This window comes from Littorina saxatilis, linkage group LG1, assembly GCF_037325665.1.
Source record: "Littorina saxatilis isolate snail1 linkage group LG1, US_GU_Lsax_2.0, whole genome shotgun sequence".
In the NCBI taxonomy this organism is placed as follows: Eukaryota; Metazoa; Mollusca; class Gastropoda; order Littorinimorpha; family Littorinidae; genus Littorina; species Littorina saxatilis.
In genome coordinates this window covers 84644022-84659021 of record NC_090245.1, presented here as the reverse complement: position 1 = coordinate 84659021, position 15000 = coordinate 84644022, and the positions used below count along the sequence as shown (strand labels likewise).

The 15000-nt window shown below is 42.6% G+C and overlaps 1 protein-coding gene across 1 annotated transcript in view; it reads right to left on the bottom strand.

The window, feature by feature from the left end:
* Window positions 1-14085, bottom strand: part of LOC138958458 (proton-coupled folate transporter-like) — a 16391-nt gene extending 2306 nt beyond the window's left edge. The window contains exons 1-7 of the mRNA XM_070329628.1: window positions 12987-14085; window positions 11829-12072; window positions 10954-11100; window positions 10077-10312; window positions 7000-7225; window positions 5823-5906; window positions 3748-3904 (exon numbers count right to left, since the gene is read on the bottom strand). Coding sequence (XP_070185729.1) covers window positions 3748-3904; window positions 5823-5906; window positions 7000-7225; window positions 10077-10312; window positions 10954-11100; window positions 11829-12072; window positions 12987-13523 — 1631 coding nt within the window. The 5' untranslated portion in view covers window positions 13524-14085. The remainder of the gene's footprint in view (window positions 1-3747; window positions 3905-5822; window positions 5907-6999; window positions 7226-10076; window positions 10313-10953; window positions 11101-11828; window positions 12073-12986) is intronic.
* Between the last annotated feature and the right edge of the window lie 915 nt (window positions 14086-15000).

The following is a 15000-nucleotide window of genomic DNA, read 5'->3' as shown; positions in this document are numbered from 1 at the left end:
CCACTGTAACAGTACAAAACATACAACACTCCACCCCCTTCCCTCGTGTAGAGCGCAAAACACACCTAGAGCTACAGATACAGCAGTATACAACCCCAATCCCCCCCCCCCCCCCCCTGTGTGCAAAACACACCAACAGCTACAAAAACAGCAGTATGTTCAACCCCCCCCCCCCTACTGTAACAGTACATAACACACCTACAGCTACAGCTAGTTACATCTATGCTTGGCGCTGGTGGACAATATTCACTTTCTTGGCCAAAACCGCCAGTTTTGGCCAAAAAAGACAAAGATTTGGCCAAAACAACCCACACATTTGGCCAAATAAAATAGATTTGGCTATAACTTTTTTTGGGCCAAAACTTTCTATGTAAAAGTTTTGGCCAAAACTGTTTATGTTAGCTAAAACGGGAGATTTGGCCAAACTTCTGCCACAAAAAGATTTGGCCAAAAAAAGATTTGGCCAAACAAAAAAGATTTGGCCAAATCTTCACTTTTTGGCCAAATCTTTTTTGTTTGGCCAAATCTTTTTTTGGCCAAATCTTTTGTATTTGCTGGCGCTGGTGGACAATATTCACTTTTTTGGCCAAATCTCTTTTTGGCCAAAACTTTGCTTTTTTGGCCAAAACTTTGCTTTTTTGGCCAATACCGCCAGTTTTGGCCAAAAAAGTGTGTTTTTGGCAAAATAAGTGAATATTGTCCACTATATTCACTTTTTTGGCCAAAAACGCACTTTTTTGGCCAAAAACGCACTTTTTTGGCCAAAACTGGCGGTTTGGGCCAAAACTGGCGTTTTTGGCCAAAACTATACTTTTTTGGCCAAAACTTTGCTTTTTTGGCCAAAAATGTACGTTTTTGGCCAAAAAAGTGAATATTGTCCACCAGCGCCAAGCAGCTTGGCGCTTGTGGACAATATTCACTATTTTGGCCCAAAACACACTTTTTGGCCAAAACTGGTGGTTGTGGCCAAAACTGGCGGTTTTGGCCAAAACTGGCGTTTTTGGCCAAAACTATACTTTTTTGGCCAAAACTTTGCTTTTTTGGCCAAAACCGCCAGTTTTGGCCAAAAAAGTGTGTTTTGGGAAAAAAAAAGTGAATATTGTCCACCAGCGCCAAGCAGCTTGGCGCTGGTGAACAATATTCACTTTTTTGGCCAAAAACGCACTTTTTTGGCCAAAACTGGCGTTTTTGGCCAAAACTATACTTTTTTGGCCAAAACTTTGCTTTTTTGGCCAAAAATGTACGTTTTTGGCCAAAAAAGTGTGTTTTTGGCCAAAAAAGTGAATATTGTCCACCAGCGCCAAGCAGCTTGGCGCTGGTGGACAATATTCACTATTTTGGCCAAAAACACACTTTTTTGGCCAAAACTGGTGGTTTTGGCCAAAACTGGCGGTTTTGGCCAAAACTGGCCTTTTTGGCCAAAACTATACTTTTTTGGCCAAAACTTTGCTTTTTTGGCCCAAACCGCCAGTTTTGGCCAAAAAAGTGTGTTTTGGGCAAAAAAAGTGAATATTGTCCACCAGCGCCAAGCAGCTTGGCGCTGGTGGACAATTTTCACTTTTTTGGCCAAAACTATAATTTTTTGGCCAAAACTGGCGGTTTTGGCCAAAACTGGCGTTTTTGGCCAAAACTGGCGTTTTTGGCCAAAACTATACTTTTTTGGCCAAAACTTTGCTTTTTTGGCCAAAACTGGCGTTTTTGGCCAAAAAAATGAATATTGTCCATCAGCGCCAAGGGGTACTCAAAGATTTGGCCAAAAAATGAAGTTTTGGCCAAAACTATTTTTTGGCCAAAACTTTCAATGCAAAAGTTTTGGCCAAAAAAGATTTGGCCAAATCTAAAACATTTGGCCAAAAAAGTGAAGATTTGGCCAAATGTTTTAGATTTGGCCAAATATTTTTTTGGCCAAAACTTTGCACTTAAAAGTTTTGGCCAAAACATGTTTTTGGCCAAAAACACACTTTTTGGCCAATAATGTACGTTTTTGGCCAAAAAAGTGTGTTTTTGGCCAAAAAAGTGAATATTGTCCACCAGCGCCAAGCATATACATCAGTATGCACACCCCCCCCCCAAGTGTAACAGTACAAAACACACCTACAGCTAGAGATTCAGCAGTATGTACAACCCCCTCCCCCCCCCCCCCCAGTGTCACTGTGCAGAACACACATACAGCTACAGATTCAGCAGTTAGTATGTACACCCCCCCCCCCCCCCAAGTGTGTAACAGTGCAAAACACACCACCAGCTACAGATAGATCAGTATGTACACCCCCCCCCCAAGTGTTACAATGCAATACACGTCACACCTACAGCTACAGATACATCAGTATGTACCCCCCCCCCCCCCCCAAGTGTAACAGTGCAAACCACACTTACAGCTACAGATTCAGCAGTATGTACTCCACCACCCCCCCCCCAGTGTAACAGTGCAAAAATCACTAACAGCTACAGCAGTATGTACCCCCTCCCCCTACAGCTACAGAAGTATGTTACCCCCCCCCCCCCCCCCCCTGTAACAGGACAATACACACCTACATCTACAGCAGTATGTACACACACCCCCCCCCCCCCCCCACTGTAACAAGACAAAACACACCTACATCTATATTTACAGCAGTGTGTGCAACACCCCCCTCCCCCACTGTAACAGGACAAAACACACCTACATCTACATATACGGAATAAGATACAGCAGTATGTACTCCCCCCCCCCCCCCCTCACTGTAACAGCAAAACTAACATTGAGAGCCAAAAAAAACCGAAATCACTTACTCGCTCCATCCGTCGGTTGTCCTCGAGTTGACGTCTGAATCTGATTGTCATTGCCAAGAGCCTGACTCACTGGCTACACAACTATTCTCACCGCCACCACGTGGCACTGGGACCAGCACTCAGATTGAGATCCCGAGGCGACATTCGTCTCGGATAACATATCATCAATGTGCTGTCCAACATTCCCAAGAATGTCTCTTCTTTCGATATTAACTTGAACTAAGAAAACAAATAAAATTCGCTCACGCGGGAAAGCAGCAGCCATTTGCACACTCAATCTTGTTTACCGTAAGGAAAGCTATTTGAATATTTCAAGTAAATGATGGCGTATTTTTAAAATGTAAAACTCATGATTTGAGCTCATGCTGTATTTGATTGCAAATATGCAAATAAAACTTACAATTAATTATCCTACTCCTATGTGAAAAAGTCAACAAATATGAATAATTTAGTTTCGCATTTGCATGGTCAGTCTCATAATGTCACGCCGTTGCTGGACCGACGCTTGAACAGGGGACGTAACAAATGTTAAAATAATGATCATCAATTTGTTATCTCCCGTAACTCTGCATAATTTTATCGACAGCAACATTGCGTCGGGCCGATGTCGGGGTTTATTACGTACATTTGCCGAGTTTTACACACAGTCAAACGGTATCGGCGCGACAACGGACGACGACACACGACATATGACGACGTCACCCGACTGAAATCGTCAGTCGGCCGACGAAAGCTTGCTAGCTGGGTATAAAAACTGTTATGCAAACCTGAAGGTTTCCATGAACATGCAGACAATCGGAAACCACCAGACCCCATCACAAACAGAGTTCTACAACCCACTGGTGTTGACTTTTGAAGGCCAACAACTCGGGTGCAGAGTCTGCTGTGAAAGGAGCGGTAGCCTCCCCTGTCACACCCAAAACAATTCACAAGCACACCCCAACATTTTAAGGGGAAAATGAAATGATGTCTTACAGCATGAGAGCAATGACGATTACATCGACTGCTGCAATGGTGAGAAAAACGAAGCCACTCATGAAGGGCATTGTGACCTTGTACACGTTGACAAAGGTCACCAAACCCAAACACATGCACGCGCTCTCCAGGACAGCGATACCGGCGAACATAGCACCTGGAAAATAATAAAATATACAATGAAATGTGTTTTTGAATGTATTAAGACTCATTGGGACTCCGAGAGGGAGTTCCCCCTGACGCTGTCAGATTAGGCTAAACTTGACTGGAAGAGATCTATTCTTGGATTGGGGGACATTAAACTTACAGTGTGGTTTGGGTTACACTTTTGCGGTGAAAGCACGTGGTGAACGGCCGGTGAGAATTTTGTGAAGGAGCACACCTTTATTTAATATAATTCTTTCTTTTAATGGCAGAATCTTAAGTTTCTTATAATCAAACAAGTCGCGTAAGGCGAAATTTCTACATTTAGTCAAGCTGTGGAACTCACAGAATAAAACTGAACGCACTGCATTTTTTCACAATGACCGTAGTCCGCCGCTAGTGCAAAACAGAGTTAAACTGACGAGCCTGTTCAGCGCGGTAGTGGTTTCGCTGTGCTGCATAGCACGCTTTTCTGTATCCAAACATATCATATCTATATGTTTTTGGAATCAGGAACCGACAAGGAATAAGATGAAATTGTTTTTAAATCGATTTCGAAAATCTAATTTTGATCATAATTTTTATATTTTTAATTTTCAGAGCTTGTTTTTAATCCGAATATAACATATTTATATGTATCGATTGGAGATTGGATTTCCCTTCTTTGAGTCATGTGACGTCAGAGGCCGACAAAAAAAAAACGTCATGTGTTTGATTGCATGTGTGTGTGCTGTTCAATGTCAAAACAACAACAAAGTCACTACATGACGTGTGTTTTGTAGTTCCTTTGAAGTTTCGGTCAACCTGAAACGCCCAAATATGAAGCTTGTGTGTTTGATTGCATGTGTGTGTGCCCGGGCTCGTTCAATCGTCAAAACAACAACAAAGTCATAAGCTTAGTACCTGAAAGGAATTCGATCGATACATAAATGTTATTTGCGTTTTTGACCAAAATATGACATTTTACACAGATCTCGACAGTCGTTGTTCACCTCGACCGATATGACGTATAATGTTTTTGGAATCAGGAAATGATGTAGAATAAGATGAACGTAAATTTGGATCGTTTGATATAAAAAAAGTTATTATAATTTTCAGATTTGTAATAACCAAAGTCATCAATCAATTTGTATGCCACCAAGCTGAAATGCAATACCGAAGTCCGGCCTTCGTCGAATATTGCTTTACAACATTTCCAATCAATTTGATTGAAAAATGAGGGTGTGACAGTTCCGCCTCAACTTTTACAAAAAGCCGGATATGACGTCATCAAAAGTATTTATCGAAAAAATGAAAAAAAAATGTCCGGGGATATCATTCCCAGGAACTCTCATGTCAAATTCCATAAAGATAGGTCCAGTAGTTTGGTCTGAATCGCTCTACACACACACACACACACACGCACAGACAGACAGACACACACACACACACATACACCACGACCCTCGTCTCGATTCCCCCTCTATGTCAAAACATTTAGTCAAAACTTGACTAAATGTAAAAATACGAGACTTGATAAAGAGAGAGAGAGAGAGAGAGAGAGAGAGAGAGAGAGAGAGAGAGAGAGAGAGAGAGAGAGAGAGAGAGAGAGAGAGAGAGAGAGAGAGAGAGAGAGAGAGAAAGAGAGAGATCGGACAGACCGACAGAAAGACATACAGAGACAAAGAGAGAGAGAAAGAGACACACACAGAAAGAGACAATGAGAGAGAGAGAGAGAGAGAGAGAGAGAGAGAGAGAGAGAGAGAGAGAGAGAGAGAGAGAGAGAGAGAAAGAGAGAGAGTGAGAGACAGAGAGAGCCAGCCAGCCAGCTAGCCAGACAGACAGACATATTGACAGAGAAAGGGAGACAGAGGCAGATAGAGAGATTGAGAGGGGTGGGGCACACCGACTGACGTTTTGAATAACACAACAAAACATTCTGGGAGACATACCCTGTCTCTCACGAGGTACCAAGCCAGACATGAAAGATCTCAGTGCAGGGTACACCAGTCTTCTCAGTAGACCCGCCACCACCGCTGAAACACACGTCCAACAAAAAGCTAAAAGGCAGGAGGTTCAGAGTACTTCATCATTTAAACGTACCATCAGAAACTAAACTGAATTATCTATAAACACAAGGTTGGATTGTAATTGAACAAATTCTTTACTTTCCATTTACTAAAAAGAATATTAGTACAGAATACTTTCAGTACTCAAATGTTCACTTGAACATGAACAAAAAGACCAAGGGCCCTCTTCAGTCGATTTAAATATTTCATATGCTCCACTGAAAAAAAAAGCATCATAGAATTCCAAAGCCGCGTCTTCAATGCTTTAAAGAAAACACCTGTGGTTTCTGAAAAAGTGAGTATCCTGGACAATCTGAACAAAAGGTTTCACTGTTGTTAAAACCGGCACGGTTGGCTTAGTGGTAAGGCGTCCGCCCCGTGATCGGGAGGTCGTGGGTTCGAACCCCGGCCGGGTCATACCTAAGACTTTAAAATTGGCAATCTAGTGGCTGCTCCGCCTGGCGTCTGGCATTATGGGGTTAGTGCTAGGACTGGTTGGTCCGGTGTCAGAATAATGTGACTGGGTGAGACATGAAGCCTGTGCTGCGACTTCTGTCTTGTGTGTGGCGCACGTTATATGTCAAAGCAGCACCGCCCTGATATGCCCTTCGTGGTCGGCTGGGCGTTAAGCAAAAAAAAAAAAAAAAAAAAAAAATGTTGTTAAGACTCGCCCCTTCCCCTCCCTTGACAACGGTAAAATATGTAAATGTGCTTTGAATATTGATGTGCGCTACTTTTTTTTTTTTTACTTAGATCGTACAGCACTTTAAGCAGGGTTTCCCTTGATAGGCGGGCTTGATAAAAATCACATTTTCTATTAGTCGTATGTGCGTGCACACAAACACACACAAACACACAGACGTACGCACGCACGCACTCTCTTTTACGATCCACCATTATAAAATTCCCTCCGCTACGAGACCTCATTGTCTCAGACGATGTATTCATAGTGTCGCTGAATTACAACCTCAATGTTAAGATTTCCTCTCTTCATGGACCCAAATCTATCCGATTTTATGAGGTCTTTAAACAGAGGCTTCACTGTATCATTATGACCTACCCATGTAGACAGTCAGATCGTTGTAAGCCAGCGCCATCACCACGTTCTTAGCAATGTCCGACAGCAGCCCTATGATGGCCATGAGGGGCGTTGAGATGACGTTGTTCAGCAGTCTGATCAGTGTCACCCCTACAAGGTAGTTGCTGGTGTCCTTTGCAGTTCCAAATATCCCTTGTTGTAGCGCGCTCCAACAGAACGGCCTGTCCATCAGATATAAGGACTCCAACTGTAAGTGAAAAGAGCAGTATATTATTAAGTCGTATTCGTATTAATATAATATCGTCCTGTGAGGTTACCATCGTGGAAAAACAAAGCCCTCGCCGAACGTTTTTGATAAAGTCCAGGAATATAGTATTTCAACTGGCCGACTTGGAGCAAAACGAATTTGAGTGCAGTATGCCCCATTCATTATAGATAATTTAAGTTTAAATTTAATTAAGAAGTTATAGCGATTGTTATTGGTATATGCAATTGTGATGTATACTTATGAACTCTCTCTCTCTCTCTCTCTATTTCTCTCTCTCTCTCTTTCTCTCTCGCTTACTCTCTCTCTCTCTCCCTCTCCTTTCCTCTCTCTCTTTCCTTTATATATTCTTTGTCCATTCTATTGTCGTGTCCTGTCTCCATTATGCCTTTGCTTTTTGTCAAATATGTATATATATATATATATCCCATGACCTCCCTTCTTTGTCTCTGTTACTTCAGTATGGGTATATATGTTGTATTTTTATAGCTCAATAAATACATCATGGACTCCAAAAAATATATGATAGTGCAGATTCCGATTTGGGCAAAGGACTACTTTCCTCCCGACCTTTGACCTCGCGCCGAACAATGTGACACATTTGTATGAAGTTCTAAAATCGTATTGCACGGCTCAGAAAACCATATCAGTTGCACGCAAAAATGAATCTCAGAACTGATCTGATGTATGAGATGCAATAAGCAAAAGTTTCTTTCATTATGAAAGCAATGCAGGTCGAAAAAAACGAACATTCAACTTACAAGATAACCAGATGCTAGCGAACCAAAACAAAAACACGAGTACCCTCCCCTTGCATCTAATCCTTAGCAGACGACTTTTGAGAATCTGTCGGTAGTGTGTTTTGGTGTGCGCCTTCAGCTATCAAACATCGGCTGTTTCACGTGTTTTGCGAGCAAGTCTACTCTTTTGCCTGGCTCTGCAGTAAGTCCACATAGTTTTCCGTAATCCAGTCATATTCCTTCAAAATGCAATCAATCGGCGGTGACAGACGTGTCGGTCGCGTTTTCCTCAAAGCCATACCAGTTTAAGTTCATCCATGCAAACACACTCGCAAAACAGTTTATCACGTAGATACATTTCAAATAGGGAGCAAATGGTTAAATCTAAACCTACATATTTGTTCCCTAAAATTTGCTTCTCTCTCAATAAGCCTAATTACACACGTTCGAGAAAAACAACGTGGAATCGATTCTGAATCGAGTAAGCCAAATGGGTCCCAAACCCGTTTCGCCCGTTCTGCCGACCTGAAACGCAAAACAAAAGAATTGTGCGCTTCAACTAAATTAATTTCTATTCGACTTCATTACTTTCTTGCAACTTATGAACCTTTACTTAAAGCTTTTAAATGGTCTGAAAGTAGTGTTACCGCGTACTTATCGATGCACTCATTCGTTTTATTTTTTCAGCGACGGTCACTTAGTTTAAGGTTGCAAAAGGGCTAAGTCTCGCTGGCAACAGTTTTACCCTGCACAGATCGCAACAGTGCCGCTAGTAGTCTACACTTTGTGTTTGATGGTAGAATGGGATATACAGATTACAACACTCGTGGTTTTTTATATGGCTTGTATTTCAGTCAAGACCCAGCGGGAATATCAATCGAGAGCCACTCGCCAGAGGCTCGTGTCTCCCGATGATATTCATCCGCTGGGTCTTGACTGAAATACAAGCCATATAAAAAACCACTCGTGTTGTAACCTATACATATATGTATGTTTGCACATTTTGTTTGTTTCTCGTTTGTTTTGGTTTAAAAAGTACTTGTCGAAGTCTCGTCGCAAGTTATCGTAATCCATATGTTAAATTTATCCGTTAGGGTCACCACCATAAGCTTGAGCTTGTTGTTGATCCTTAACATGTATCATGTTCAAATAACTATGAATTGTTGAATAAACACTGTTTAAACCAACCCACGCCGAGAGCGACAGCAGATTCGTGTGTCGTGCAAATGACTAGTACTTCTGTATCTAATCAAAAACACACTCTATCAAAACAATTCTCGCGAACAGTGGGGAAACGTTAGTTGATCTTAGTTCTATACTTGGCCTCAAAGCAGGGTTTCCTTGATTTGCACATTACTGGGCTAAGATGCACGAGAAAGTTGCCACCCAAACGGGAGCCACCCGCAGTGTTGGATTGGTTGAAACTGAGATGTGTTGTGGTTTCAACGAATCAGAGCCCGCGGTTTGTTCTCTCCCGTTTGGGTGGCACCCACTTTCAGTTCGTGCACCACAGCCCTGATGTCCAGTTCCCAGTACGTGTTGACAGGCCGTGTAGGTATAGATGTGACATATCCCCCGTACATATACCAGAAACCTAGTCCATATTCATCACGCAGGAATCAGCAACGTGTAGCAGACAATCTAATCGCAGAGAGTCACTTTAATGAAAGAAAGCACGTCCCTGTCTAACGCTTCTCTCTGCTGAGTTATGTGTGCACGCAACACATATATGTGTCCGAAGATGCCTCAGAAATGGTATTATATACTTATACTTACATCTTATAATGAAATACGTATATGATGACGCTACACGCAAATGATCGTCTCGTACACGTTCTGAAAAAAAAGCCTTTCTGGGACCTTTCTACTCAATTTGCTTGAGTGAAGAAAAACAAATTATGATAAAAAAAATGTAAAAAACGTGAGCTTTGACCTACTTGAAAGTACCTAAGGGTACTCATCAGACACGTTATTTGCGAGGCCCCCCCCCCCCCCCTTTATTTTAAACAGTATTGGAAAATGTTAAAGCTGAAACTAGTTGGCTGACACACTACATCACCATCATATTACAGTCCGATCCGCAGGAAACTCACCGTCTCAGTGCAAAGGACGGGCAAAGTTGTGATGAAAAATGCAGTTATTCCCACCAGCAGCATTGCGCGGCGGTATACGTTGTCACGTGGTAAGAATGTACCAATCACACGTTGAAACGACTTGATGGGAGATATCAGCTTCTTCCGGTCACGTGGCACAGTTTCAGGGAGCAAGCAGATGAGGAAGACACAGATCAAGATAAGCGAGGATGCGGCGAGTGATGGATAAAAGAATCCTGAGCATGGACAGAAACGAGGGGAAAAAAGGGGAAAATACTGGCCGTTAGCTTGCTGTAAGATTATCCGGCAAAGGTTTTTCTCGTATGCAACCTCTCTCCGTTTCTGTCTTACTCTATCTCTGTCTGTCTGTCTGTCTGTCCGTCTGTCTGCCTCTCCCTCTCTCGTTTCTCTCTCTCGTCTATCGCCTTGTCTCGTCTCGTCTGTCTGTCTGTCTGTCTGTCTGTCTGTCTCTCTCCCTCTCTTTTCTATCTATTTTGTTGTTCAGAGCATGTGAAGGTATGGTAATCAAAGAATCAAGCAAGCATATCCAAATCGATTTCATTTGATTGCCTTATTCATTCATGCATTTTAATCGTTATCTTTATAGTTTTTGTCTCCCTGAGCGATGCGATGCGGTGCCATATATAGTCAAATTTCCTTCTTTGTGAAATAATGAAAACGGACATTAAAGTTTCTTATCTGATCTGATCTGATCATATCTAAAGTGATCTGATCTGATCTGATCCTATGATATTAGTATCTGATCTTTAATTTACTCATCTTATCTTATTTTAAATCTTATCATTTGAGTATCTGATCTTTAATTTACTCATCTAAAGTCTGATCATATCAGTATCTGATTTCATATTTATCTTACCCATCTCCTCAATGAAGAGTCCGGCCACCACGTTGAGACAGCACTGACCAAGACCTATGGACATTTCCACCAGTGCCAAGCTCATCGTCCGCTGTCCCCCTGTCTTGGTGATGTCAGCAGCGTACACAAAGAGACCCAAAAGAATCGCTGCAATCCCAAATGAAACACGACCCATTTCACTCTGTGATAGATATCAAGACAATCTTTACGGTACTATCACAGACAAAAAAAACATCATTTCTTGAACACTTCAGTAACGCTGGATCCGTTAGTGTAACAAGACCACCGCTAACAACAAAAACGTCCAACAACATCAAACAAAAGCAGGAAAAAAACCGTTGATATTATTAGTTTATTATACTATGGCCGTGAAATTCGGGTCGCTTCATCCCTCGCTACCAAGGTGTGTGCGTGTTAATGTGTAATCTGTCACCTGCACCTCTAGCAAAATGACCGAGGCCATTTACGCGCCACAGAAGCGACACGCGGTTGGGACATGGGTGCCGCCGCGGAGTATTCACATAAAGTTGACCCGTGCCCGTTTTTACATGGATTCGAACCCGTTTCCCGAGGATCACAAGCCTGTGACATCAGATAAATACAATTTTCGACGTCGAAAGCAGAGGTAAAAATAAATAAATAGAGGTAGTCCCATAACCATTTTCGGTCGTGAGGAAGAGAGATGTTAAAGATCTCAACTACTCTCGGGTCATCTTTATGAGGGAGGTGCCCACTCCTCTCTCTCGCTGCCTTCGCTTTCCCCGGCCGTGAATAGGGCAGGCACACAGTTTCAGCTAGGTGGACTAAAGAGCGCTCGACAAAATCGGGTATCTGTATTCGCCCCGGGTGGGCAAAGAACCAAAGGGGAAACTGACCAGAGAAGCCTCCAAAAAGTCCGTCCAGAAGGTATCCCACATACATCCCGGGCAGACCCAGATCAAAGTAGATGATGATTGGAACGGCTGCGTCACGCAGGAAGTGTCCAAATATGGGCAAGAGCAAAACCAACTTCCGGCCCATGACGTCAGAGTAGGAACCCAGAAAGAGGTTGATGAAAATGGCCACCCCTCCGCCAATAAGGGTTGTGCGAGACAGGAAGTCACCGCTCTGGTCTTGGACCTAAGAAAAATGAAATACAAATGGTATGATTTTTGGCTCACGTAAGTGTAGCCTATGCGATGATAAACTTTGTCTGTCTGTGCGTGCGTGCGTATGTATGTATGTATGTATGTATGTATGTATGTATGTATGTGTGTATGTCTGTGGTAGAAACTTTAACATTTCCGAGTCTATGGATTACGTCAGTCTCGGTCAAAAGTGTTCGACGTGTGTGATAGAAACTATTTGAAGACGTCACATTATGACGTAAGAGGGTTAGACGTCACGCAAAGGAATTACTGAAAGTCTCGGTCATTGTTATTGTGAGCGGGCCGAGACTTCTTGGCAGATCCAGGGTCTCGCTTTCTTGCATAGTTTCACCTATGCTTACTGTGTGTGTGTGTGTGTGTGTGTGTGTGTGTGTGTGTGTGTGTGTGTGTGTGTGTGTGTGTGTGTGTGTGTGTGTGTGTGTGTGTGTGTGTGTGTGTGTGTGTGTGTGTGTGTGTGTGTGTGTGTGTGTGTGTGTGTGTGTGTGTGTGTGTGTGTATGTGTGACGGAGTGATTGAGTTTGTGTTACTGTTTGTCGATTTCTTACGTGAGCCTTGAAGGCTTCGCCTCTTGTTCCACTTTGGCATTACAATTAAGATAAGCCAGGCGCTTTATTATTTTCAATTTGTTTGCATATTGTTTTTTAAATGTCATTACTGCTTTAGCAATTATGTATGTATGTCTTGTTCAAATGTTTGTGGGCCGTTGTAACTATGGGAGCACTCGGAACTATGTCGTGGGGAGTACTTCGCTCGTGCTACACCGGATAAACTTGTAGAACGCGAGATTGATTCAGCATCGAAATATCTGTTTTGTAATCAGCCTACACTTCAAAACTTATTGACATTTGAAACATATCACAGCAAAGGGTAGGAAGAGATAATTACCTGCTGGGTATCAGAACTGGTCAGGACATCACTGGAGTTGACACACGGCTGCTTACTGATGTGGACACCCGCACTTAGGTTCCCAAACACCTGCTCCGTGTACACCTGGTAGGTATACTGCGTCATCACAGGTACATAGATCTTGGAGGCACACGAGGCCAGAAAACCGATGAGGACCAGAAGGAACATCCGCGTCTTCTGATTCTTGATGACCTCACCATCTTCAGCGTGAACCTTTTGCGCGTCTTCACTGACGCTGTTTCCGCTCTCATTGAAATCTTGGCACGGGCTTCTAAGACGCCTTTCTTGGTGTCCATCAGGAGAGCGTCTTGAATGCCCATTATTACGAGCTTTGATGTTGGAATTTTGGCTGTCAGAAAGGCTCGGTAAATCAGAGGCTGCAGCACCCCGTGAAACGTCAGCGTTCACGTTATATTCTGTTCCTATAGCACCATGGCGTCGATGGTCATGTCCAGATGAGTTCATAAAAGTGTTATACTCCTTGTCGGAGTCCTGCAAGAGAGGCTTCCGCTCCATCTTCTCCGCTGCTGTGCTGACTTTAGGGTCTGTAAATCCCCCCTAGTTTTGAAGGTTCGGGAGATCGTTTCTGTTATCCTTCCTGAGATTTACCTTGCCATCGTCCTTGTTCTTTTGGTCCTAAAGTTACTCAACAGAACACCGGACACTCCGCGTACCACCAAGCACTACGGCGACTATGCGCTAGAGAGAACGGCCCTGTTCCTCGTCCGAGGTGGACTGACCATCTGGCCTTCGAACACCTAGAAGACAAATAAGTTACTCAGCAATCCGACATCTAAAGGCTGGGGTTATTTGCATGTTACGTTCAGATCACGAGTTTGTAGATCGCTAAGAAAGCCGCTAAAACACTACTAGCATTTCCATGGCTGAAATTATTTACAGTATATGGTCAGATCACGAGTTTGCAGCTCGCGAAGAAAGGCGATAAAACACAATTGGCATTTCCACGGCTGAAATGGTTGACATTTGATGTCCAAATCACAAGTTTGCAGCTAGCTAAGAAAACCTCTCAAACACAACTTGCATACATGTCCAAGTATACATGTCCAAGTATACCAATATACTTTCTCCTCCTAGCCTTCTGCTGTGCAGTTCGGTAATGATAACGTGCTCGTTTGTTTTTACAACGTTCAACTGTACTTAGATCAACCTGCCTCACTTTAGTTCGTGTCTCGTGCGTTATATCGTTACACCAACTGATTAGAAATTAGATTCTTAACCTCGATAATATTCCATACTTAAACTTGGCTGTGTGCACCGTGGAAGTGTTTCTATGGAGATCACAAGTGCATTAAGGCCACTGTGATAAAAAGGCTGTAAATATTTAACTATTCGAATCTCTTTGTTTTGCTACGCGTGTCTTTCTTTTCGCCTCAAAGAACTATCAAATAATTGTGGATGGTGTCACCGGCTCGTTTTCTCAGTTATGTCTACTTTGCCATCGACGTCAATTTACGCGGAGATTAAGTTTTCAACCGCTACCTACAATTGATATTAATATGATTTCAACACCTATACAATCGATAATTTGAAACAAAGTTGATTTCAATCCTTTCTAACGAATGATAATTGAAATTGTAATTTTGTTTCTCCAAATAAATATTTGTAATACATGTATTACTGGTATAACATGCTAATGTGTACAAATGCAAAGTTTAGTTTAGCGATATATCTGGACCAATGGAAGACGACACCAAACGATGCAGATGTGATGTTATAGATGACGGTGTCAAGCTCAAGGTCATTTGCTCAAAAAGTGATTGCTGATAACCTGCAGTTGTTGCGGCCCTATGCTCCACAGGGAGTCTACAGGAATAAGTCAAGTAAGTCAAGTCAAGATAACCTGCATTATTACATGAACCACTTATTTCTGTTAGTGTGTGATTAAAGATGTAGGTTGATAGCAGACCAAGGTATCTTGTTCGTATTCGCCAAAATGTGTATGTGTGTGTGTGTGTGGGGGGGTGTGGGTGTG